The 27295-nt window shown below is 34.5% G+C and overlaps 2 protein-coding genes across 10 annotated transcripts in view; one reads left to right on the top strand and one right to left on the bottom strand.

Annotated features, from left to right (window-relative positions):
• LOC126974889 (peptidyl-prolyl cis-trans isomerase G) overlaps positions 1–19417 on the bottom strand; it is a 37081-nt gene extending 17664 nt beyond the window's left edge. For all 9 annotated transcript variants that reach the window (XM_050822596.1, XM_050822597.1, XM_050822594.1 and 6 more), the window contains exons 1-3: positions 19282–19417; positions 18864–19114; positions 14060–14161 (exon numbers count right to left, since the gene is read on the bottom strand). In XM_050822596.1, coding sequence (XP_050678553.1) covers positions 14060–14161; positions 18864–19102 — 341 coding nt within the window. In that variant the 5' untranslated portion in view covers positions 19103–19114; positions 19282–19417. The remainder of the gene's footprint in view (positions 1–14059; positions 14162–18863; positions 19115–19281) is intronic.
• A 475-nt stretch (positions 19418–19892) lies between these two features.
• On the top strand, positions 19893–26273 carry LOC126974828 (THO complex subunit 6 homolog). Its single transcript, XM_050822497.1, has 4 exons — positions 19893–20257; positions 20369–20749; positions 23479–23641; positions 25914–26273. Exons 1-4 carry the CDS (start codon positions 20154–20156, stop codon positions 26232–26234), a joined length of 969 nt encoding a protein of 322 aa, XP_050678454.1. The 5' UTR covers positions 19893–20153; the 3' UTR covers positions 26235–26273.
• Positions 26274–27295: the final 1022 nt, after the last annotated feature.

Below are 27295 nucleotides of genomic sequence, written 5' to 3' on the forward strand. Positions count from 1 at the left end.
ATGACACTCCACCAAATCTGTTTTTATGATTTTAAAACAATTTATCAATAAACTGGGTTTTGAATGAATTTTGTCGATGCAACGTATACCGGAAATTCTGCATTTTTACATTTCATCAATAAGACTAGTCGTAGATTTAAATAAATATTTCAAGTTTTGTCATAACCCCTTCTTTCGAGTTTACTGTAAGTAAAACGTGTTTTACAAGGATCACACACAATTTTTAGTGATATACAAATTATAAAGTCATTTCAACACCGAATAAATAAGATAGCAAAAGCACAAAACGGTCCAAATGCAATTTTTGTGCAAGTGCCATATATATTTTTCTAATTTGTGATAATATTATTCAATTAAAAGAATATATTTTCTTGTAACATTTTAGTAATACACAGTGATTAGTTAACATAAATTTATCTTAAAATTTTAGGTTATTTAGGTAAAACGATAGAAAACGTCGCGCAAATGGCAAACTGGCATTAGCATTTAGCATAGATAAAATTTATAGTAGGTTTCATTTCATTCATTCATACACTATTATATTTCGGCTCTTATTTTAATTTTTAAATAAATGTATGATATGTCATAAGACCACACTTTTCAACAGGCCACATAATGAGAAACTGAGAAAGAATAAACAAATATTTTTGAAGAGAGACCCTAAAGGAAAATCAACATCGTGGCTAACATCTAACAGTCAATATCTTTTTTTTTACGAGACGAGCAGGACGTTCAGCTGATGGTAATTGATACGTCATGCCCATATTACAATGCAGTGTCGCTCAGGATTCTCAAAAATCCCAAAAATTCTGAGCGGCACTACAATTGCGCTTGTCACCTTGAGACATAAGTTGTTAAGCCTCATTTACCCAGTAATTTCACTAGCTACGGCGCCCTCAGACCGACTTTCTCAAGGACTTGCTCTTAGTCTGCAGCCCCATAACATCGCGTGTATATGTTACAGTTAAAAATAATTATGTGTGCTTGTGGCAACCCTAGGAGCGTCACGTCAGCAAGGCGCGGCGTTCGCGTTTTGGCAGAAGCGCACAGACACCAATTACATTAATTAGAATCAACTTATCACTTGCCACATGAAAGCCGAGTGGAGGGATTATAACATGCGAGCCGTACTTAAATAAAATAAATACACTGGGACATATTTCCATCCAAATCATTACGTAGGTGCACGTGTAAACTTCTTTAAACAGATAGGTAGAGCCAACTACAAATACATCGCTCTTTTTCTTAATTAGCCTATCACAGACGACAGACTACAGACAGAAATTTAAAAAGAAAATTGTGGGATGAAGTGTGCACATTTATTGGGATATACTTTTAGAACTGAATGTTTAATATGAAACAATCTCTTTAATAATCGTTCTGAAAGAATAGGATGAACCCAAAATTCTCTGTTTATTATTATTTTTTATATCTCAAGTTAGTAATAATACACCGAAATCTCTGTACTTCCATTGCGTGTACATCCCTACAGTTCTGCCGAAAGTGTACGCCGTCTGCGTTGAGTCTGTGTAATATCTATATATAGTATATGAGATTGTATTGTTTGCTGATGATACTTCACTTATTTTTAAAGTGAAGCGGCATGCAGATATTGATGACGAGGTAAACAATGCACTCTCAAAGATAGTGAACTAGTAACTTAATGAACTTAAACAGTAAAAAACAAAGTGTTTACGGTTCACTACACCAAACACAGCGGAGGTACAAACCAACGTACTTATAAATGACCAGAGATTGGAACTTGTGGACACTACGCTCTTCTTGGGTATCACGTTAGATTATTAAAGCTTCAGTGGGGTCCACATATTGCCCATCTAGCAGATAGACTCAGCTCTGCGGCATATGCAGTTAGAAAGATTAGAGAGTACACGAATGTTGCGACCGCTAGATTAGTGTACTTTAGTTATTTTCACAGCATCATGACGTACAGTATATTACTATGGGGTCATGCTGCTGACATTGATATAGTGTTTGCACTGCAAAAGAGAGCTGTTCGTGCTATATATCAGCTTTGTTATAGACAGTCTCTCAAAGAAAAATTTAAAGAAATAAATATTATGACTGTTCATTGTCAGTATATTTATGAAAATTTAATATACGTTCACAAAAATCGTCACCTTTTTGCTCTTAATAGTGATTTTCATTATTATAACACTAGAAATAAGGGATTGCTTGCAACTAATTCTAGTAGGCTTCATAAGATACATAATAGCTTTAAGGGTAAATGTATACACTTCTATAATAAAGCCATTGTTCAGGCATTATCTATAAATAAATTTAAATGTTTTATAAAAAAATGGCTCTGTCGTAAATCCTATTACTCCACTGCTGAATATCTAAATGATCGGACAGCCTAGGACAAGATTGTGATTATTTTATAGCGATAGAAATGACTGTACAATATTGTTTATTTTTATTGAAAAGAGCGCAAAAAAAGAATGCTGGGAGAGTTGCTTGCGCCGCTTCTTCTCTCTCAGAGCGCCATTTGTTTCCGAAGCGGTAGTAGTATCTAGTAGTTATTAGAAATGACATCAAAAAGAATTCTAAAGGAATCAATTTTGAGAAAATAAATGCCTTTAATGCCCTTTATCTGCCAAAGACATTTTGCGCGCAATGCAGACACGATAGCACAAAAAGTGTGTCATCTGCGATAAGCCTAAAGCGTAGAAGTATAGTTTTTGAAATTATGAAATAATAATAAAACCTATTTATTTCTAATCTATACTAGTCAAAACAAAATAAGGGCCACTTAATTTTTTTGGCCTCACTAGCGATAATTTATTTTTTATGCATTCTCAAGTAGCTGATAATTTATTGTGGTGTTACCTTACTTGTTTACACACATTTTTTGAGCATTCCACCCTCATAATTGTTTAAAGTAGTTTTAGATAATTTATTGTAACCACTTGATTCTACCCGATTTTAAGACGGATTTCAACTCAGTCAAATTGACGATTCTCTCAGGAACACTGTAAGTTTTGTTTGACTAGTGGCTGAATTAACATTTAAAAAAAAGTTATGCCGAGAATTCGAAGTCATATGGACTTGCCAACCGTAACTAGGGCCGTAACATTGCTTCAAGAAGGCCATTCGCAGCGTTCTGTGGCGTTACAGCTGGGTTTTTCCCGCCGAGCGATCCAGAATGCTTGGAATCGTTTTCAAGAGACTGGGAGACTAACCAGGAGACAAGGATCTGGCAGAGTTCGAGCAACTACAGCACAGGAGGGCCGCTACGTGCGCTTGACTCCGCGTAGAGAACGCTGTATAACAGCCCGTTCTTTACAAAACCGTTTGCGGCAGGCGACCGGTACACGTGTTAGTGATCAAACTATTAGAAATCGTTTACACGAGGACCAGCAGTTCTCCAGGAGACGCGTAGTGCGGATACCATTAACAAGTGCTCATCGTGCAAACCGATTATCATTCGCAAGGCAGCACCTGGCGTGGGATATGAATGATTGGAGGACAGTATTGTTTACGGATGGGTGCAAAGTTAATTTTTTTAGTGATGACCGTCGCATTAGGGTCTGGAGGCGTGAAGGTGAGCGATTTTCGGATGCTTGCATCCATGAAAGTGACAGATTTGGGGGCCCCAATGTTATGATATCGGGAGGAATCTCTATGTCCGGCAGAACCGAGCTGGTAATTCTAAACGAAGGCACAATAACAGCTTAACGTTACATTGAGGAGGTCATAAGACCCCATGTGGTCTCATATGCACACAGAATCGGCGCAAGATTCCACCTGATGCACGATAATGCTCGCGCTCATACATCTAGGGCCACCAGAGAAGCCCTAGAGGAGGCTGGTATACAGGTGTTGGACTGGCCTGCAAACAGTCCGGATCTAAATCCCATTGAACACTTACTGAAACGCAGTGTTCGAAGCACAAACCCACCCGTGCACAATGAAAGACAGCTAATAAACGTTCTGAAATCAAGCTAGAAACAAATTCCTCAAGAAACAGTGGTACACCTGGTGGAGAGTGTACCTTCAAGGCTTCAAAAGTGCATTAGTAATCGAGGACGGCATACTAGATATTGAGGAAAGTCATAAATCAACCGACATTTTAGGTTTTAATTTTTTCAGATTTTTTTTTCCTAATTATTTTCGCAAAAATGTTAATTTTTAGAAAAAGTGGAGAAAAATTATTTTTTTAATGGAATGCATCATTATTTTATTCTATCTACAATAAAAATCAATCAATTTATCCAATTGAATCATTGATCAACCTTAAAACCTCAAGGATTCATGAGAATACTGTAAAAACGTGGTGGCCCTTATTTTGTTTTGACTAGTATATTATTAAATTAAAATCTTATAGTGAAACAATTACTGTCTACAATAACATCCATAAAAAATATTACTTATGTATAATCAAATATATAAAATTCTCGTGTCATGGTGTTAAACATTGAACTCCTCCGAAACGGTAGGTCTGAGAATCGGACAACATCTATTTTTCATCCCCCTAAATGTTAAGGGTCGTCCACACAATTTTTTTATTTATTTTATTTTTTTAAACTTGTTTGATTGTGAGTCAGCATTAAAAAACAGTTACTTTTGTATCACGATTTTAATATCGGCAATACAACGTTTGCTGGGTCAGCTAGTATTGTTATAAGTGTTTATATTATAACGTATATCTACATTCTACATAATTATAAAAATATATATTTATTGGTATTAATCACTGTCGTTATGTACTCCTTTTAATAATGTATGTATATTCATTGTAACCCATTCTTGGATAGTGAATAAATGAGAATAAACATCGAAAAAAAAAGGTTTGAGTTTCCCGATAAAATAAGGCGATGATACTTTTCCCCAACGTATGATAATATTTATTTTAAACAAGTGAAGGTATATAACCTTAACGAAAACTTGGGAGTTTTAGTTATTATTTTTTTATTTATTGTTCAAAATAAACAAGAAACAAACTACTTAACAATTTAAGCCATCCTCATGAAACTTAAGTGTTTATGCGAGTTCACTTATTCTAAACTTAAAATTATATATAGAGACAATGAGACACCCAGGCTATGCTCAATATATTTCCTAGAGTATGGCCATCATCAGCGTTACTCATTCCCAAGATTCATATTTAAAATCGTTCGTGAAGTATCTGGGCCGTACTACAGATCTACAGTCAAGGCATTATTTCTATCAACCTACAACGAATCATGTAATTGTACGATTTATAAAGTGAAATCTTGTATTTAGTTTAGATACCCAAAGATTTAATAATAACTCATATAATAAAATGTGTGTGAACTATTTTTGCAAGCCAGAGTTGCGAACAACAGATTTAGTTTGTATGACCTAGTTTGCGTGACGTAGCACAGTGGACGATGACGTGAGTATTTCGAAGGGTCGAGAGTCGCGACTAATAGGTATGCGGCGCGCAGAAGGGCTGTTGGGGGTTGCTTGCGATCGATATTGGGTATCTACCGACTGTGCTGTACGCTCTTCTCTATTGATTCAAAGTTCAAACCATAGACTTAGGCTGATATCTATAGAGCGTACTTAAGACTTTACTAATGTAAAACTGAGCTGAGTGTTAGCTTAATCTTTGATTTCGTTTTTATAGTCATTCGACAGCTGAAATTATGCTGACCATAAGCTAAGACAGCCCAATGCCAAAGTCAAGTTCACGTTTTATCACACTCAGCAAATTATTACGTAAGTAAAGTCTGAGCAAAGTCTAAGAACGTTTTATAGATCTCAGCCATAGAATATACTAGCATATAGACCTGACATCCCGATAATGTGGGAGTGTCAGTTGGAGGCTCCTTTGCACAGGTTGCCGGCTAGATTATGGGGTACCACAACGGCGCCTATATCTGCCGTGAAGCAGTAATGTGTAAAAGTTATTGTGTTTCGGTCTGAAGGGCGCCATTGCTAGTTAAATTACTGGGCTTAGCATCTTATGTCTCAAGGTGACGAGCGCAATAATTGTATTACCGCTCTGAATTTGTGTTTTTTTCAAGAATCGCATTGTAATGGGCAGGGCGTATCAATTACCATCAACTTAACGTCCTGCTCGTCTCGTCCCTTATTTTCATGCAAAAAAATGTGAGATTAATTTAGATTTTTGCCAATGTGTGCGTTAACTAATGGTTTAATATTCGAAATACTAATATTAACGGACTAGTGCCAAGCGTGGTTGACTGTATACGACCTGTCAACCAAAAACGGTTACGGTCACAATAGATTAGCTTAGCTGTTCTATGTTGTTGTATCATCGTTTGAGATATTCTTTTCTATTTCACGTATGTATACACTAGTATATTGTAAGTGTACGGTTCAAATAATAATCATATATCTGATATCTGTATTAACTTTAATTTTATTACCTAACTAGCTGATACCCGCGAATTCGTCCGCATAAACACATGACAAAACACGTAGTACTTATAAAGATCTTTATTTCTTAAAACTTTATTAACTTTATATTAAATTAAGATATCGCCATATTTTATCAATTCATATAAAAATAATCTGATAGATAGTTAACAGCTGTAAGTAATCTACCAACTATAGTAAGCCTAAATTTAGTTTCTTTTTTACCTCCTGGGAAAGTTGGAAAGATATAAAAATTCTAATTAGCTTATTAATTGTAAACTATTCTTTTAATTTGATTTCTGAACGACGCGACGGGGGATACATCAAAGGAAAAACAAAATTGTTGTTTTTATTTGATTCGGAGCATTTTCATATTTATTTACCTTTTAAACCTTCTCTGGACCTCCACAAATAATTCAAGACCAAAATTAGCCAAATCGGTCCAGCCGTTCTCGAGTTTTAGCGAGACTAATGAACAGCAATTAATTTTAATATATATAGATAGATTATTGTGCTGTTTTTAGTTCAAGTTAAACACAATTCAAAATGTAATACTAATTATTTTTCAACATGAACGGATTCTATTCCGAGTACGGCCCCGTCTTCTTACATAGACACTTCTATATGCATATAAATATTTGCATATAGATCAATTAAAATTAACAAAACTTTTGTTTATCTTAAAAAATACCCTAACTCCGACGATAACCAAGACGTGTAGATAGACTGCGACAGCTGTAAATCCGTCGAAAAAACTCGGCGACCAACACTTAGCCTCTATTTTTAGTAAACTCACGCACATTAAAACATAGTGACCGACGTATCGCGACTGTAAGATGGAGCTTTGATGCACACCAAAATCATTAACCCTGGCCTGTAGTTGTGCGTTACCTAACACCAAGAGGCTCTATCTAGACATATAAATTTTATCTAAGACTAAAGCATATATATAGTATATTAGCAACAATTTAAATATACAATTATTAGTGTGGAAAATCAATAAATCATTTACAAGGTGTTATATGGCTCCATAAAATAACAGGATTTGACACACATATTACGTTGAGGACCGCAGCAACAGATAACATTTGTACACACAGCATTCACATTAAGAAAGCTAAATGTGTAAAAGAGATGCAAATATTTCCAATCTGATAAAACTGATGGATTTGATTTCTTTTTAAATAAGGGCAAGCGTATACTATCCAACTTTGACACACGTAATAATATTGACACAATAATAATAATATTGACACACTTTTTACACAAATTATCTTGCCCCAAGTTAAGCATATATAGCCTGTGTTATGGGTTACAAGACAACGATATATTTAATACAATATACTTACTTAAACATACATAAATACATATAAACATCCATGACTCGGAAACAAACATCCATATTCATCATTAAATGCTTGCACCTACCGGGATTCGAACCCGGGACCTCTAGCTTAGTAGGTAGTAATATGAATAGCGGTACATTGTAAAAGACTTATTGTTTCTGGCTTATTGAAGTAACGGCGCCAGTGCCTAGCTTCTCTTTTTTTGAGCTATTTCCAAAGCAGTGGTAGTGTATCAATATTTACGTTATTTTCATATTAAAACCCAGACTCTTAATACCTACACAGGGGTGAATTTTTTAAGTGGGTCTGGATGGTCAAATATAAAACTATGAGTAATATGTATCTAAAAGTACCTTAAAGTAAAAGTCAAAAACTTTATTCAATATGGCTTTAGAATGGTCACCATTTCTTTTAAAATACTGACTCTACCATATGTTCGGAAAAAGTAGAGCTCGTGAGAAGAACATACAAGTAACTCAACGGCCATTCTTTTCAATCAAATAGAGTATTTTACAATGGCTGTAATATTACAAATTAGTTTGTATATATATATATCGGCGCAAATACTACAACACACCTATTATAAAAACGAGAATAATTCAGTTTAACTAATTTTAGTTAAAATTAGTTCATAATTTATCCTCTAATTACATTGTGACGTGAAAATATTGTAAAAAACAACACGAATTGAAAACACGTGCATGTGCACCAAGTCCTATAAATACAGCCGCACGGTCGATACTTGAGTCAGTCGTGCTGGGGCTGTCGTACGGTACGGACCTCTCTGGGACGTCGTAACGCTTCCCGTTGAATAAACGAAAGTAATAAAATACCTACTCGTGTAGTTTCCTTTAAAAGAACCAATCGCACGGTCGATACTTGAGTCAGTCGTGCTGGGGCTGTCGTACGGTACGGACCTCTCTGGGACGTCGTAACGCTTCCCGTTGAATAAACGAAAGTAATAAAATACCTACTCGTGTAGTTTCCTTTAAAAGAACCAATGAGTGATCTTCAGTAAGATAGCAATAATTGTGATGTCAAGAGTAATGACGTCACACCTTTTAAAATCAATACAGAGGTTCTTTCCTCGTTATATATAAAAGCCCGCTGAGTTTGTTGCGCCCATTCTTCTCAGGTCTGAGGCATTCATATTGGAATGGGTAGTTTTAGACTTTCAATAAGTGATGTCACATCCTATTTTGAATAAAAATATTAGAATTGATATGAATACGTGTTAAATATAATTTATCCTGTATATTGTATGCATCAACCTTTTTAGCTTGAATTCATTGTTTGTGTAAGTATGCATCGTGAACACGAAGGTCGTAATTACTGTCATAATTATTAATTGCATTCAACAAATACAATGATTTCTTAACTCTAACAGGTCGATCTGGCATCACAAGCAGCAGACTTAGAAGCAGCAATCAATATTTCTAAGAATGAGAATAGAATTATAGGAAGTAATTTTTTCTTAATTTTTTCTTATGTTATAATCTACCTATTAAACCTTAAGCTTAACTGATTAATTGTTCAATATTTTGACCATTGTTTTCAATATGTAGCTGGATTCGACGTCTTCAGGATTGTACTGCATTCAGGATTTATTTGCAATGCAAATAATTTATTCATCAAGTGAAGTGAGCGTGCGTGCGGTACTGAATGCTCATTGGCCACGTAATGATTACAACATGTCGGAAACGATCGCTATTGGCTACTGTGTATTCAAATAAGATTTTTGTTCTTAATGTCATATCTCAAAGATTTCGCCATATTTTCATAGGCTTCTGTGTTGTTCGATGGAATGGAGGCATGATGTGTTACCAGTGGAAGGCTCCTTTGCACAGGATGCCGGCTAGATTATGGGTACCACAACGGCGCCTATTTCTGCCGTGAATCAGTAATGTGTAAGCATTACTGTGTTTCAGTCTGAAGGGCGCCGTAGCTAGTGAAATTACTGGCCAAATGAGACTTAACATTACTGGGCAAATGTCTCAAGGTGACGAGCGCAATTGTAGTGCCGCTCAGAATTTTTGGGCTTTTCAAGAATCCTGAGCGGCACTGCATTGTTATGGGCAGGGCGTATCAATTACCATCAGCTGAACGTCCTGCTCGTCTCGTCCTGTATTTTCATAAAAAAAAATGATGTGTTATATAAATATAGTAATAGTATAAAACTATATGAGTAATAAATGGAGATAAATAAGGGCAACAACCAAAGCATCCATTGTATTATAACGGTAACCACTAAAAAAAATACTAATTATCTTTAATAAAAAATACCCTAATTAAATCTACTTATGTTTTACCAGATTATTAGATTCACAATACGCGCCGTATGCGAAAAGTCAATCAAAGAAACAAAATGAGTTCACCAGTTATAAATGGAACAGTAAAAACTTTTTCGAATACACTTCCGATAAAGATAACAAAGAATGAAGTCAATAGCGATATTTCAAGCACAACTATTTCGTGGTTATTATATTTAGCAGTAGGTATCTTGGAAATAAAACTTGTAGTGCGCAACTCGTAAAACTCAACATAAACAAACGAGGCGCGATAGAGAAAAACAAACAATATGTCATCGTTTCGTAGGCGTGCATAATGCATAAGTGTACAGTGTATAAAATAGATATTATTTAAAAAGTATCTACAGTCGAGAGATGTAATTTATTACCCGTCTAAAACAGAAGGTATAGTATAAATGTTATAAGTTATTCGTTGCGGGAGGACTGTTTTGCCTACATACGGCTCATCCGGTGGTATGTGATCGCCGCAGCCCATACTCTTTTTTTTTATCATAATAAGGGACGAGATGAGCAGGACGTTCAGCTGATGGTAATTGATACGCCATGCCCATTACAATGCAGTGCCGCTCAGGATTCTCAAAAATTCTGAGCGGCACTACAATTGCACTCGTCACCTTGAGACATAAGATGTTGAGCCTCATTTGCCCAGTAATTTCACTAGCTACAGCGCCCTTCAGACCGTAACACAGTAATGCTTACACGTTACTGCTTCACGGCAGAAATAGGTGCCTCTATACTCTCCATACGCTTGGTGTTAGTAAAATGTTTGACAGAAAAAGATCGGGAGACGGAGATACCACCTCGAACCATGTCGCATATTTAAAAAGATGACTTAGCACTTGCAGCCTATAAGAGATGTACTAGTCATTTCTTAACTGATGATTTTAAAAAAGAATAGGGCGGTAAAATCGAAACAAATACTGAAGGCTACGCAAAGGGAGGTCACAGAAAATTTTTATTTACGGATGAGATTTTTTTTACAATTGAGCAACATTTTAAAAAACAAAATGACCGTATTTATGCTCAAAGCTCTAAGGAAGCTTCCCTTATTACTTGAAAGAGTACAACGTCCGGCTTATCTATCCGACTTCAGTGATGGTTTGGTGGGGTATTAGCTATGAAGGAGTGACTGAACCATTATTTTGTGAAAAAGCTATCGGCAAAAGTGTACTATTATTGAGAAGTTAGTGAAGCCCCTTACAACACCAAGAATGGTTCTTCCAGCAAGACTCGGCGCCGTCGTCTACTCCCGATCTTAATCTGCTGGATTATGATTTATAGTCAGTTTAAGAGTACGGCTTGCTCTAATCGCAATAATAATTTTAAAAGCCACGCTAAAACAATTCGTACGATTGGAAAGAGTGCGTTTAAAGGACTATATTGCAGACCACTTCGAATAAGCTTTTTATATATAAATTTGTTTTATATTTTTTAAATAATAATAAATAATAAATTTCGTTTATTTCAAATATTACATATTCATTTTTTAGCGGTTGAGACGTCCCAGTAAGTTGTCTTGTAGGACACTTGTATTGGGAATATCTCGCAACTTCCTTAGCAGATACATTTTATTTAGTAAACAATATAGAAATAAACAGAAATGATTAAAAACCAAATTTTACAATTTACAATTAATTGTGTGTGTGTGTGTGTTTGTCTGTGTGAGTGTGTGAGTGTGTGCATGTGGGTTTGAATTAGACCTTTAATTGGGTCCATCTATACAATGCGTGTGTTTATCATGTCAGTCTGATCAGATCAGAAGATTTTCCACTTCATCATAAGCAAGACAAGTTAGCCAATTATTTAAAGCTTTTCTGCAAAGATGTAATGTCATAGGATATATATTTAGGACACGATTAATTTTATTATATAAGAACACTGATTAACAGCTAAACTGTCGTTCAGCAAAAGTAGTGCGAACAGTAATGGTATCTGCTACTTTATCATTTCTTCTACTGATCAATTTGGCGTGGCGACCTGTGGACGGCTGAAATGATGTTAAGAAAACATAGTTCCCTAATTGTCAAAAGATTACAAGTCAAATAGAGTGAATCAGTTGGAAATCTTAAAGGATGACCTTGAGAAGTGATCTTTGAGCTCTTTCCAATTCTAAGAGGCTTATCTTAGTTGCACCGCCCCATACCGGGATGCAGTAGGTGATCACTGATTGAGCCAAAGCGATGTATATTTTATTAAGGACTGTGCTATTCATAACGTGCCGCAGAGTTTTAAAAATCCACATAAGTTTTCTCACCCTGGTTATGACCAGTTCGATTTGGGAATGCCAACTTAACCAATTGGTCAATCAGGATGCCGAGATATTTAGTACAATTCACCTTTTCTATGGAGGGACAATTACAATTCAAATCATGTAATTCTACAAATCTATTTATGTATTAAACTAACAGACTGTTAAGAAGAACTGTTATATGAATCTTTTAAAGGAATTTTATAGTAGGTACATAGTATTTATTTATGACGAACTATTGAGACAACAGGCCAGAAAAGACTTCAAGAGTATTAATAGGTAGCCTATTAATAGCCTATCTTACGAGTCTTGATATCATTTACAAAAAGTTATTTTTTCCAGTCTGACTGGTTCCAGTAATTAGCTCAGGTAAACAAATCGTCAGCTTTACAATATTAGTAATGGTAGAGTGTGTTATATAGACTTTAACACACTCTACTAGAACATCTAGTAGAACATCTTCGCGATTAATATAAGTGGAAAGAGGCGGAAAATTAATTTTGTTTCAATCTGTATATTAAATAATTATACATTATTTTCAAATAGTTAAGTCAAATGTAATTTTTTTTAATATCAGTATTTTCTGTTGTCGTTTTGGGTTGGTCGGTGTTCATGTTAGTATTAGGTTAGCTTGTTTTTAAAGAAAAGGTTTTAAATGAAGTCACAGGAGTTCACGTGTGTCTTATATATTTGATGTCAAAGGTAAGCTTTTCGTTTTGTAGATGTTAATCAAAATTTTTTTTGTAAAACTTCCTTACCGTATTTTTTTTTATTTAAATTGTCTGAGGGTGGTCACTCCATTCCCAATCTGTGGTATAATGATACCTTCATGTTATGGTACATTACCACATAAACATCTTATAACAATTCTATTGAATTTTAACGCTAGCTTTCGAATGGATGGTAGATCTTGATATTCGATAAGTGATCTTAAAATCCTATTTTTAATAAAAATATTTTAATTTGAATACGTTTAAGCATAATATAACTTATTGCTCCATAGGAAATCAGGTATTATTAGTTAGTAGTACCGTGAACTAGCATATTATAATAACCACCGTATTGAATGATAAGGATCTATAACAAATAAATAATCCTACGGAATAACAAACAGTTTGGTTTCCAGAACGTTCCTCACCATACCTACTAAAATTTAAGAATGAAACACCTTCACACTAATTTAACAAAATACAATATACATACTTTAGGAAAAACAAAGAATTAGGCTAGGGGAGCTGAGAGGTAAAAATGAATAACAATGTTGAAATGGTCAACTACGGGAACAATTTTTCTGTGGCTGCGTTTCCATAGGGTAACGATATAGTTATAAAAAAAAACGCTGCCTTATTAAAGGACAGAAAGTCATGTTCTTCCTATGGATAGTGGTTATTGTGAGAAAGCATGGGTAGGTGTCGCCATATTCCACTGGGAAACTATAAATGTTTCTATGTTTCTTAAAACTGTGTGGAGTACAACAGACACCTACTTTGACGTAACACCATGGAGCCAAGTTTTGGTCTAACCAACTCAGGAACATTGCCAATGAACTACTATATTTGGATTCTAGTCAGCTATACCTACATCTATCAAAATGCTTACAAAAATGGCAGATTTTAACAATTAATTCCGAATAAAACTAACAACTAACTTGCAAAGAAACACTACGTATTTATTTCAAAATTCACAGTTCTATGCACAGAAGTAAATAATATATTAATGTATGCTCAATGCTGAACTAGCGAACAACTAAATTATTTTACCGAAAGTTTTATTAATAAAAAGAAACTCACGCAACTCTTCCATATTCATCTCTGGGCACATCTTTGTCGCTGGTCTCCGAGAGCTTAGCTCTGAAGGCCGCAACCCTGGCCGCTATCTCCTCCCGTGGCAACCTGCGCAACCATACCAAAGAAACACTCATTATTGTACTGCGGTGACAAAAAAAAAACTATCAAAACATGTCGCGTCGACACCAATAAGCAATACTTTATAACAATATTTCGTAAATCGATTCCGGATAGAACGTAATTGTAATACCACGCTCGAACATACCAATGCATTATATGTAGTGTTGTAATCGCGAAATTACTTTTAGAAAAACAATAAAATTGGCGATAAGACGGCGCTGGCGTGCCGGCCGCGGCGGTAACTGACGTGGAACATTGGAATAATATAACACAGTCCACGGGGTGCTTTAACCCTGCAACGATATTGATCCGACTCGTGCGCAAGGGCTGTTGCCCTCAAATAGGGTGAAATATAATAGATCGTTTGGACAATAGCATAGACGTCATACAAATCGATAAGGCACATGTTCAACCTGCTGTTAACTTCAATTAACAGGCAGACAGAGAAAAAGATCGAAAACAAGTCTGAAAAATATTTTTCAACACACTCGTAAAGTGAGCCTTATTACATCGTTCGTAGGGCCATAAACCGAAATATAACACACACGTGCATAACAATATTACACACTATAATATAATACAATTATCCCAACAAAGTCAGTACCTAACTGCAAATTATATAAGTGTAAACAGAGCATTTTCAATTTAACCGAATAATACAGTTTTTTTGCAACAACAAAGAGGTTTTATGTCGCTGTAAAACCATTTAACTTTTTTGGAATAAATATATGTGTAAATTAGACGAATATTTATAATTATCAAATCACTACATAATATATAACAAAGGCCTCCGCCGAGTATATCTGTCTGTCTGTTCGCGATGAATTCAAAAACTACTGTACCGATTTTCATGCTGTTTTTACTAATTGATAGCGTGGTTCTCGAGGAAGGTTTGAGTATATACTTTATTAAGTTTTTGTATACATACTTAATAGGTTCAATAAACGATATTTAAACAGAAAAATAAGCCTTCTGGCAGCTTTAAACGAAAACGATATCGAAGCCCTTTGAAATATAATAAAATAATGTATGGTGGAATTGTGCATCTTATACATATAAGTCTATAGAAAAGTCAATCACAGCGCGTCATTTCATGGGACGAGGGTATAAAAGAGCGGCTTCTGGTTCATTTCATTTATCCACTACTCCACAAGGAGTGCCGCTTGCGCCTCTCTCTCCCCAAGAGAAGGTCGCCTTCGATGAAGGCTTAGAGGAAACCTGCCCAAGGCCAACTGCAGGTGGTGTGTAGTGGGTAGGCACCTAGGTTTTCATGTGAGTCCCACATAACCAACGCAGACTTCGGCTGCGTTGGTATGCATGAGCATTCATCACCTCCCTCCCGTCCTATCCCAGAGGGTAGCCCTTTCCCGTTGTTTGGGCGCAAAAAAAAATCTCATTCGATTCAGTCTCGTGCCAGATTTTGGCAAGACAACACGTCCTGAGGATGCCTCGTGTAGAGGCGAAACACATGTCGAATTGTTTAAAGACAATTATGGCGGAATTAACACTAAAGAAAACTCAAATAATTTGTATTTGAATACTATATAAATTGTTTCATTTTTAATTAATTAAATAATAATAACACATTCCCGATGGCTTTATACTACATTATTCCCGAATTCTAACATCATATTTTATTTCTATTGACAGAAAAGCGTCTGTCGGGTAGTTATTTACATATGTATGTATAATACACAATAATTTGTTACAAAAGTACATACATTTAATCACTAAAATTATAATTTTATAGTAGGGTGTATGTCTATATGTAATCAATCACCTTACATTTGTCGCATCAAACAAATACTTGCGCGCCATTTTCGATAATTTTCAAATTTTGTTTGGACTATTTATGCATTACATGTATTACATACATTTTTAAACTATGCAGGTATTATTAGGCCTCGTTTGCATTTTGAACTGCATTTAGTACTTCTGGAGTTACATCTTTCTACTGTTCATTTTCTGTACTAAAACTTGACATTTTTTTACAGAATTATTTACCTCACAGCAACAAACGCGATATAAACAAAATATGAAAATTATGGGAAATGGCGCGCAAGTTTTTTTTAACTCTAAGCACAATAATATAAGGTCCACTTTACGAGCAAGTCTGTTGAAAAATTTATAATAAAATACTTTGTTTTATTACATTATCGTCGAAATATTATAACCTTTAGAATTGTAATAATTATAATTACTTTGGCATACAATTTGACGTAAGTTATATCAAAACAAATGAATGTCACATCAAAAACAGTCCCCCGCCGCGACTGCCTGTCTGTTCGCCATTAACTCAAAAACCACTGAACTGATTTGTTTTAATAAATCATTGTATTTATTGGATGTGATTACTAATTATATGACAGTAATGACGACCATCATGTTCACAAAGTATTCTTAAACAAACAATGAATTAATTCTCTAAAGGTTGATGCATCCATTATAGGATAATTTATATTTATATTGTTTATTCTTTATTACTTTTTATGAAATATTTGTTAATTAAAACTTTCACAATTCATATATTGGACGCAGCACCTTACAAACTAATTTGTTTTGTATATTACAGCCATTAAAATATGCTATTGATTAAAAACTCAAGTTTTCCGAACAAAATATTACATTTTTTCAGTAATTTAAAAGACATATTTAGAGACAATTCAAAAGCGCTTAGTTTAAGCCTAATTGAATGTTAATTTGAATTTGACTATGTCAGAAGAAATCAAGTGTTCAATTACCATATCAATCAGAAAAAACTTTCATCAAAACACTACAGGCTAATAATCATTAATTGTATATTTGGTGGGATTGGTCCACTTTTATTCACAATTCTACTACTTCTACTATACTATTCTGTAGACCCCTGACGGTAGAGTCCCTGACCGTACATGTCTATAAAATAAAAAACTTTTTTATGTGAGAGGAGGACAAACAAGTATATGGGTCACATCATGGTCATCAGTTATCACCACAGCCTATACTATCTTGTAGCACCAGATAACTCACAAGAGCTTTGACAACATTATAAAAAGTCGAATAAGTGTACCTATATGTGTGTTTGAAAATAGAAAACACATAAGTATATGACGGACGAGGATCAAACAACCTAATAGTCCTATTGTAATATCAGAAATTGTCCCATGTTAGTCACATTATAAGCAATTCGTGCACATAATGGTAGCTTTTTCCACTATACAATTACACCCTTATTCATAATGGTCCGCTAACTTTAAACAGCCGCTAAGGAGTGTTTTTTCTTATTCTGACTTAGGTCAATAGAAGAAGACAGAGTGAGAATTAGCAATGCTTTAAGTTAGCAGACTATTAAAAATAAGGGGGTTTAAGTACATAGGCACCATAAAAAACGCGAGTTTGACTTAACTTTTAGCCTGGTGGTAACCAGAAGGCAGGAACAAAAACTAGATAAGATTTTATAATGATCAATAAACTGAGAAATGTTACAAATCTAAAAATTTAAACACTATAAACTTCTCATCAGACATTAGATTTATCTGAGTCTCCTTAACAATCGAGAAACAAAAACTGAGTGGAAAACTATTAAATCACCAATAACAATACCAAAATCCAAAAATAAGATAGATGAATACATAAAAAACCTGTCAATTACATAATATTATGAAAAATCAGAAGAATTTCTAAGTGAACAATTCAAATGGTTTTTAAATTGGGAGAATTCCTACAGCAATGGTGCTGATCTGAAATTGTATTACTCCATAAAAAGGGAAATCTTACATTCACAATTATAGGCCTATCAGCTGACTCTCTGTCATTAATAAGTTCATCACTGCTTCTAAGCTAAATAACAGAACAAATAGATCAGAGGCACCCAATAGAACAAGCAGGTTTCTGCTTTAAATTTTCTAGTATAGACCACATACAAGCTATAGAGCAACTGTAAGAGGAATTTAAATTGAATTTAACCAAAACCCTTTTGAGTAGGTTGTGTTGATCATAAAACTGCATTTGACACTATCTAACTAAACTAAGGTTATGTCAATAAGGTGTTAAATATGTTAAAGTCTACATTTACCTAATAAAACTGATACCATTCATACAAGTGACAAAGGAGGTAGAATGAAGGATCAAAAATTCATGGAAATTCTTTTGGGTGCATAAAGAAATAATCAAAGCAACCACAGCACAGATATAAAAGAACAAGTGATTGTCTATCACTCACACTTGTATTACAGAAATAGAAAAAAAATGGAGGATGCTTTTATCCAGATGGGATCAAAACTTTTACTTTAAAAATAACAATGACATATTACAAATTGCTCTTTATTGTAATATCTGTATGATTATGTTGTAATTTACTTTTAATCCATTAATCACTTTTAGATTTATAAAGTAATGTTGAACGAAATTAGAATGTAGAGTTTTACTCTGAATGATTTTGTAAATTGTAAAGAAATATTAAAGTAAAATATAAATAGTAAAATTGCTGCTAGACCCACTAAATAAATTAATTAATAATATTTAACTACATGTTAATATTATCTGATTAAAAGCTTTATTCATTGATACAGTGGGCATCTTGGGCATGTGATAGAATGCCAAAACTGGGAAGTAGGGACTGTGAAATAGATATAGAAAGTGGTGGCGGCCGTATTTAACCTAATATAAGCAAGAAAATTACGCAACTAAAAAAAGCAATGAAACATACCCTTGCTCCTCAAGTGTATCTTCGAATTCAGTACACTTTACTTCGATTTTCCTTTTTCTCTCATGATCAAGAATTTCTCGATTTGGTTGTTTATTAGTCACAGCATCTAACTTGGCTATCTCTTCCTCGGTACGGTAATTTGCCGAGTCCTTAGTTTTCCTGACCGTCGCCCAGTTTCTCTGTACGTAGCCGTTAGTACCAGAACCCCTGGGAGTTGTAAGCCCTATGCCGTTATACATCTCGGAGTCAACCTACAATTTGGAATAATTCTTATTAAAGTACCTACTACTACGCTCCGTTTTTGCGCTGAAAATTGAAATACTAAAATGATATTTCAAAATTGTATCATATTGCAGAGTACATTTTACAAGAATTAAAACCAAATATTTAGAACTATTGTGATGATTTTGTAACTCACCAGTCCAAAATTATTTATAGTATATAGCCCACGTCCATTTTTATTTTTGCGTCGACATCAGACAAACACGCACTGAAAATTGAAATAATGAAATGTCAAATGAAATCTGAATTTGACAATGGAATGGAGTACATGGACTAAAGAGACTCGTCTACACAGACGTATAAAAGGGAAGCTCGTCTAAGTCCGAGGATGTGATTTTTTCGTAGATTATTCTAGTACTTACATCCTCTTTGGATGCAGTCAATATTATTTTGTTTCAAAATTGAAATGTTTATACGAGTGAATAATAAAAATCAGACAAAGTGGTGGGAAAGCCATAATCTGTAAAGGCTCCTCTCTTTGTTTTGGATGATAATTCAGGTTTATTTTTGAGTTTAACGGGCCACACTAATTTAGATCAAAATGGTCATAGATATTTACATCGGCTAAATTATAGCAGCCACAAAAGCCTCTATAAAAAGAATAGAATTGAACTTTTATTTTTATGTAGACAAGTAGGTCCCTCTAGGGTCCGTTTTTGGTATGAAGTTTGTGGTTATTTCTTGTAGTATATTGAAAAATGATAAATAATTTGGTTTGTTCTGATGATCTTGTTACTAATGCTCTAAAATCGAAATAAATAAAACAAACGTAAAAAAATTACGTAGTGACTAGTGTGAAATAGTGCCTAGTGTTTGAACGTAGTAACTAGTGGTTAAATTCTCTTTGGTGTTTACTGTTTACAAAATAAAATACGGATTAAAGTGAACTAAATTACGATAACTGAAATCGGAAACAACTATAATTTGTAACCTTTTCACTTTACCCTTTTGCAATTTGCGTTGAATTTAGAGTTAGGAACTAATAGAAAAGGTAACGCAAATATCAATATGATCGGTAAAATGTTTTATAACACTATAACTTGTCAAACTTTCTCGCCCTGTGGAAAATATTTAGTTGCCGGCAATATCTATGGACAATTAGCTGTTTTTGAGTAAGTTCAAGCGAGGGGAAGATATGTTATAAATAACTTTTCATTGGTTGGTTTTTAGATTCGTTCTTCACTTCTAATGGTACAATGTAAATTGTAAATATTTATTTTCAGCTTAAGTAGTTTGTTGAATCCAGATAAAGATAAAATTACTGCTGACTACGATAAACCTAAACGTATTCATAATTTGCCCAAAAACACAGGCTTTATATGTAGTCTAGCTAGCTCTGAAAAGTTTTTAATAGTTGGGATAGACAATGAAATTCAAGGTTGGAATTGGAAAGAGATACATTCAAAACCTGGGAAAGTTGTATGGAGAATTAAAATAAAAACTTCAGGACAGTGTGAAGTAAATAGTCTTTGGTTATCAGATGATGAGGAACAATTATATGCTGGCTGTGGTGATAATAATGTCTATGTCTACAATTTAGAGGATGGAACACTAATCTCGAAATATAGCGGTCATGAAGAGTATATTCATTGTATTCATGGAAAGTAAGTTCAATATTTTGTACTTGACCTTATTATTTCATTATATTATAACATTCTGTTTGCTTTGTTCAACTCTCAGGTTGTGGCTTCATGAAGCCGAGTTCGGATCACACATCATTCATAAAATTTTGTTTTTCAAATTTTATTTGTGTATTAATCCTTGAAGTGAGGGTTATCACTTTAAAAACATAACATATTGTTTAGATTTACAAGAGCGACATCTCAAGTCAATTTCCTAATATGCAAATATTGGGGTTGAGCAGGTTATCAACTGTAAAGTAGATCCTGTAGATGAAGCCACAACCTGAGAGTTGAACAAAGCAAACAGACTTTTATAACGAGGCAGTATTTGAATGGTTAACTCAGTTGGTTAGAGCACTAGTACAGAATGTGGGAGGTTGTGGGTTCGAATCCTGCATTGTTCATAAAATTTTGTTTTTCAAATTTTATTTTTGTATTAATCCTAGAAGTGAGGGTGAGTATCACTTTAAAAACATAACATATTGTTTATATTATAACATGAAAAGTTTGTAAATTTAGACATTAGAAGTAATTAATAATATTTGATTAAATAAAAATACCATATTTTGATCTTCAGGGTACGTCAGGCTGTAAATATCAGTTTAAAGAACTTTATTTCTCATTAAAACACTTATTACTTGTATAAAATTATTTCGTGAGAAGTGAGTTCACTTATAACTATTAACATGGGCCAGTGCAACTTATAACATAATGTTTGTTGGTACATATGTGATGTTCAATATTATTCATTAGGTGGTTGAGTATGATATAGCAACTTTTTAATGATGTTGAGTGATATCGCCTTACAGTTTTTGAAATCAGCATTCCATTAACCATAGTTGCTTCTTATACTGGAAAATACAAAGTGACTAGTGTGATGTGATAAGCAAAACAAAGTATGGTATGCACAACTCAACGTAGCCTTTGTTTTTCTTGATTATTTCATGTATTTATTAGGCTATATTTGATTTAGATATTCAGTGGTTTGTCAGGAGTTTATGGAATTGGAGGACAAACAAGCGTACAGGTCACCTGGTGTTAAGTGATCACCGCCACCCACATTATCTTGCAACACCAGAGGAATCACAAGAATGTTGCCGGCCTTAAACTTAAACATTGATTGTTTCATTCAGAGCTTTTACTATGTCTTGTAATATATTGAGTATGATTTCAAAAATCAAATTCTTGGTAAAAAAAATAACTTTGACTGAACTCAATATCATTGTGTAGCTAATGACATTATATTATAAATTAAAATGAATAAGCCTATGAAATAATAACTATTGTATGATTGATGTTTATTTAAGTTTGTTTGGGATGTATACCTTTTTTTAGTATAGTTTTTAGTATATTATAATTGTTACAGAAATTAAAACGTGAACTGACTATGTATTCCACTATAAGTTTGCATGCCTTATTGGTTAGGATAAGAGCACCTGTTAATTATAAGCCAACAACATATTATTACCTTATCTTGCAAATAAAGATGATTTGATTTGATTTTAATAATTTCATAGGACTTTTAGTCAGTATGATTGCTATAAAGTTGGTGCTGAGTCTTTTTGAGTAATGTGAAACTTGCAATACAAGCCACTGCTTTATCTCATCTAGGAAATTGAGCCAGCCAAGGCCACCCATTATGATAAAGTCGATTATTTGGCGTTTGGTTAGGGTTTGTAGACCAATTTGTTGGTTCTGCAGTTAATATTCTGTAAGTTCTCTGCCACTAGTAGTTTTAAGTCTATATCCCCAATGAATAATTATTCACTTTTGTGGTGTAGTTCTTTTTTCATAACGTGAACCTTTAACAATACTCAGTTTAATATAAACCAAAACAGTTCAGCAAAACTACTTACCTATAAGATCAGATAGGGATAAGAGAGAATGTTACAAACTCTTCTTTAATTATTAGTTAGTTTGTTGTAGAACATCAACCTAACCATTGCTACATAGTAATTCTATAATAGGATAAGTCTACACAAAACATGTGCATTTTCAAAAAAATACCTTAAACAGTGAGGGTTGGTAAAAGAGTTATAACATTTTCATTTGCATTCAAAAGAAATCCTACTTATAAGTAGTTATTCAAAATAATTAACATTAAATAAAAATATCCTATTTTCGGCATAGAATCAAGAAAGGTAATGTATAAAAATCTATACATATATACTAGAAAACTATAGTATGGTATATTCCTAGGGATATAACTTTATTACATCTTTAAATATCTTTATTGTGACATAAATGTCTTGGCAATTATGGTGCTCATGATGTAATATCTATCTATATAATAATCTTAATCTTGGAAATGGCTCCAACGATTTGAATGAAATGTAGTATACAGGTAGTTTCAGGGGTGAGAAATTAGAATTGAAAAATGTAGTTTTATCCGTGTTTTAATGAGAAACAGCTGCAATAACATTAGAATACAAAGGTAAATTTGGCACTATATACAAGACTATAATAGTTTAGATGGGACATTGGTTGATCCGGAAAGCAGAAGACCCCGGTTTGAATCCAGATGTCCTATTAGTTTTTTTTGTTCAAGTTTTGTACATTCTTAAAAATCCGAGCAAGGCTCAGTCGTCCAGATATTATTTATAATATGAGTATAATATGTTGGTGGATTTTCCTAACATGCAATTGAACAGAAAATAACCTAATATTAACCCTACTTGAATAAAGGATATTTTATATGATAATACTTTCAGAAATCAGCAGCTCATATCCTCTGGAGAAGATGGTTTGGTTTTGCTGTGGGATATGAGAACGGGAAAGGCAGAAAATAAATTGAAGCCGTATAAAGAGGATAAACTAGCCCGGCCTGACATTGGAAAGTGGATAGGTTCAGTTGCTTTAGGAGATGATTGGATCGTGAGTTTAAGATATAGTCCTACTTTTGTAAATGTCTTAAAAGTTCACAGCAGCCTAGTTCTATTTGCAATGATGTCAGTAAAAAAAAATAAACAAAGTTATACAGAACTTAAATAGGCCACTTAAATAAAATATATTTAAAAAATAAAAATTTGTGAGACCAATAATCTAGCAGCATACAGATTGTGGTCAACATTTATTGCTTGAACCCGAACCCCATGAATGCTGGAGTGGAGGCTGTGTGCTATCTCCCACACTGTTTCTTCTGCATATCAATGGTATGTTGGACCTATACCTCCAACACACATTGCTATGCAGACCATAGTACGGACAATGTCGTCTACATTGGCCATGCAGGTCTCTCTAGCAAAATCGATGACCAGTGCTAGGAGAATCTTGTATCTTATATCGAGTCCTCTTGTCTTGAGAAGAGTTGTCGAGTGAGTCTTGAGAAGGTCGCGTAATGGGGTAAATTGAACCTTGTCCAACTTAACCCCCAAGAGACTCTAGCTTGCGCGTTTACCACTAAAAACAACCCCATTTGTAGTATCACCGCTCTTCGACAACACTTCCCTTACAGCCTCGCCTAGTATCGGAAAACTGGGTCTCGAAATCTAGAGCGACTTCCAATTCCGCGGTAATCTGAAGAGCAAAGCCAAATTGGCTTCGAAAAAACTGGTCGTCATAAATAAATTGAGCACGTCAATACTTCAAGCCGGCCGACATTCTAGCGCTTTAAGATACGGACAGACGTGCTCATAGTAATGAGTAATAGTAATTAAGTAATATATTTAAAAATAGTAAGCACGCATAAATTAAGTAATAGTAAGCACGGAAGCATGCTTTTATTGAGCATGTGATCATTAGTAGCACGTGTGTACTGTAATGAGCATACTTATTTAAAGCGTGCTTAAAAATCAACCGACGTTTGATTTTCGAGCATGCTACCTGAGACGTGGGTAGAAGGAGACGTGCTCCGAGCGCGTCTGAACAGGTTTGCTTATTAGCATGCTATTATCGATTTGATCTCGATCCGCGGCGGGCGACTGTTTTTGCGTCAAATTAAAATAAAAACGAAAATTCAACCCTCAATATATATGAGTATGCTTAAACAAGCATGCTTATTGCTGGAAAATGTGAACAGTTGCATGAGCATGCTTACTTTAAGCATACTTAAAAGCACGCTTTTTTGGAGCACGTCTGTCCGTACCTGTACAAAGCGCAGGTCCGGCCACATATGGAATATTGCTGTCATCTCTGGTCTGGCGCACCCCAATATCTGCTCTATCCATTTGATGACGTGCAACACAGAGCAGCTTGAATTGTCGGGGACCCAGTGCTATGTGATGTCGGTTGGATCACGAAGAGTGTTCTGAAGAGCTGTTTCACCTGATTCCTGCCGCCGATTTTCAATTTCGCCCGACACGCCACAAATTAGGACATCATCCACACCATCTGTGCGGTTTTCTAGGAAGTTTCTTCCACAGCTTTGTAGTACACAAAGCTGTGGAATGAGCTTTTTTGTGCGGTGTTTCCGGGACGATACGACATGGGTATCTTCAAAAAAAGCGCGTACACCTTCTTTAAAGGCTGATCACTTAACACCAAGGGACCCGGACGCTCATTTGTCCTCCTTTTCCATAAAAAAATCTAAGGCACAAATTTTCATCTCATATGTCAGCGTAAATGAAAACACTGTTGCTATAGTTTCTAGTGAGATAAAGACTGCATTGAATCATGTTAATTTGAGGATCAATATCGTAATTTTCATACAGTAAAAGGTCTTTATTTTCGTGGGGTATATGTTCCGTAAATATGCCGCGAATATGGAATGGTAATTTATATGGGTTTATAGGTGATACATTCCTAGGTGACAATAAAAAAAACGAATAATTATAAAAAATCAATTTTATTGAAGTTTTTAACCATATTAATTAATTATTATCTTCAGGCTAAGGTAATGGTATACAGAGTTTTGTAATTTTTTTAATCCGCGAATAGTCAAAACGCGAATAAGGACCTTTTACTATAGTGTAGTGTACAACCTGACTATCTGAAGTACTAACTGAATAGTATGACATCGTTGGCTATTGCATTTTAGAATTGCAAGGTGTGGCAAATTCTTGGGAATCTCCGTGAGACATAGGGACATTTAGCTTTGTGATATCGCACTGTGGTTCGGTTTTGCCGTATGCAGCAGTTTTGTTTAAGCAAGTAGTTTTCTTTTTGTAGCTACGCATATACCAACGTTTTATAATAATTATTGTTATAGGTCTGTGGTGGCGGTCCTCGGCTTGCGCTTTGGCACCTGCGGTCGCTCGATGCAGTAACAGTGTTCGACTTGCCAGACCGAGGAATACACGTGTCTTTCTTCTATGACGACTGCGTGGTGGCCGGCGGGACTGCTAAACACCTGTACCAGTTGAGCTACTCCGGTGACGTGCGCGTGGAACTGCCAGTGTCCTCCACTACGGTGTACTCGGCTATTCTGCGAACGAGCCCCAATAAGGTGCTGTCTATCGCCGGTTCCAGCCCCGATATAGATCTCTGCACGACATTTAACTATAGGGATCAAGTGTTGCGATTTATATGAGTTACATAAAAATATTAATAAATGTGTGTTTAAATGGTCTGATTATGGTTTTATTTGACGCAAGATGAAGAATAACGGCCATACAAATATACTAGTTATAACTATATGCCAATTTGGCATAAAGTTATAACTAAGCATAAACCAAGAATATGTAAAATGTTTACGAATAGACATTTTGATTACGAATGGTTTGTTCGGACGTATAACGTTTCCCGCGTTTATTTGCAAGGCAGCTTGTCATTCGAAAAACTTCAGAATTATCATGGTATTGACAGTGTTGTCAACGATATTGTAAATATTTTGTGTTTTCTTTGTTTATCATCAGTTATAACTTTATACCACGTTTATTTGTAAGGCCGTGTTTGTTATGAGTATGTACATAAAAAACCGGGAAGTGCGAGTGGGACTCCTCCACCGAGGGTTCCATATATATTATTAGGTAACTAGTACCTATACCTATAAAAAAGGGAATGTTTTTCATTCTTCGTCATAAATCGAAAATTATAATTGTACATCATAAAAACATATTTAAAATCTGAGGTGTTTGTACTGGTGGTCACTGACAATGATATTTAAAAGTATAGATAGGTTACCTAGACTAAATTCGATGTTTAAAAAAGGTTCACTTACGCACACATTAATCATTTAACATTTCAATAGCACACTACATTACGATTATATCTGAAAGAAGCATAGCATGATAGAATTATCGCAAGCGAGAAAGAGATAAATCTAACTTGCTGATTGCGTCTTCGTTTAAATTGAAACAACATAGAGTAATTCATCAGTAAAAGAAGTTTTCACTTCAAACACATACAGACAGAATAAAATAAAACCGGAATTTGTTTACAATAAGAGTTCCATTTTTACAATTTTACTAACGACTGATCCCAAAAAGAGCTCAGCTTTTATACAATAAAGTAGGTTCTTTAATAAATTATGTTTGTTCTAAGATTTAATTGCTTTTTTTTTGTTTAATTAATAATTTTTAATTACCTTAATACAAATTTGCAAAAACTTGCATTGCGCATGCGTCGCCTTTGCGTTCAAGGCGGTCAAAT

Source organism: Leptidea sinapis, chromosome 34 (assembly GCF_905404315.1).
Source record: "Leptidea sinapis chromosome 34, ilLepSina1.1, whole genome shotgun sequence".
Classification (NCBI taxonomy): Eukaryota; Metazoa; Arthropoda; class Insecta; order Lepidoptera; family Pieridae; genus Leptidea; species Leptidea sinapis.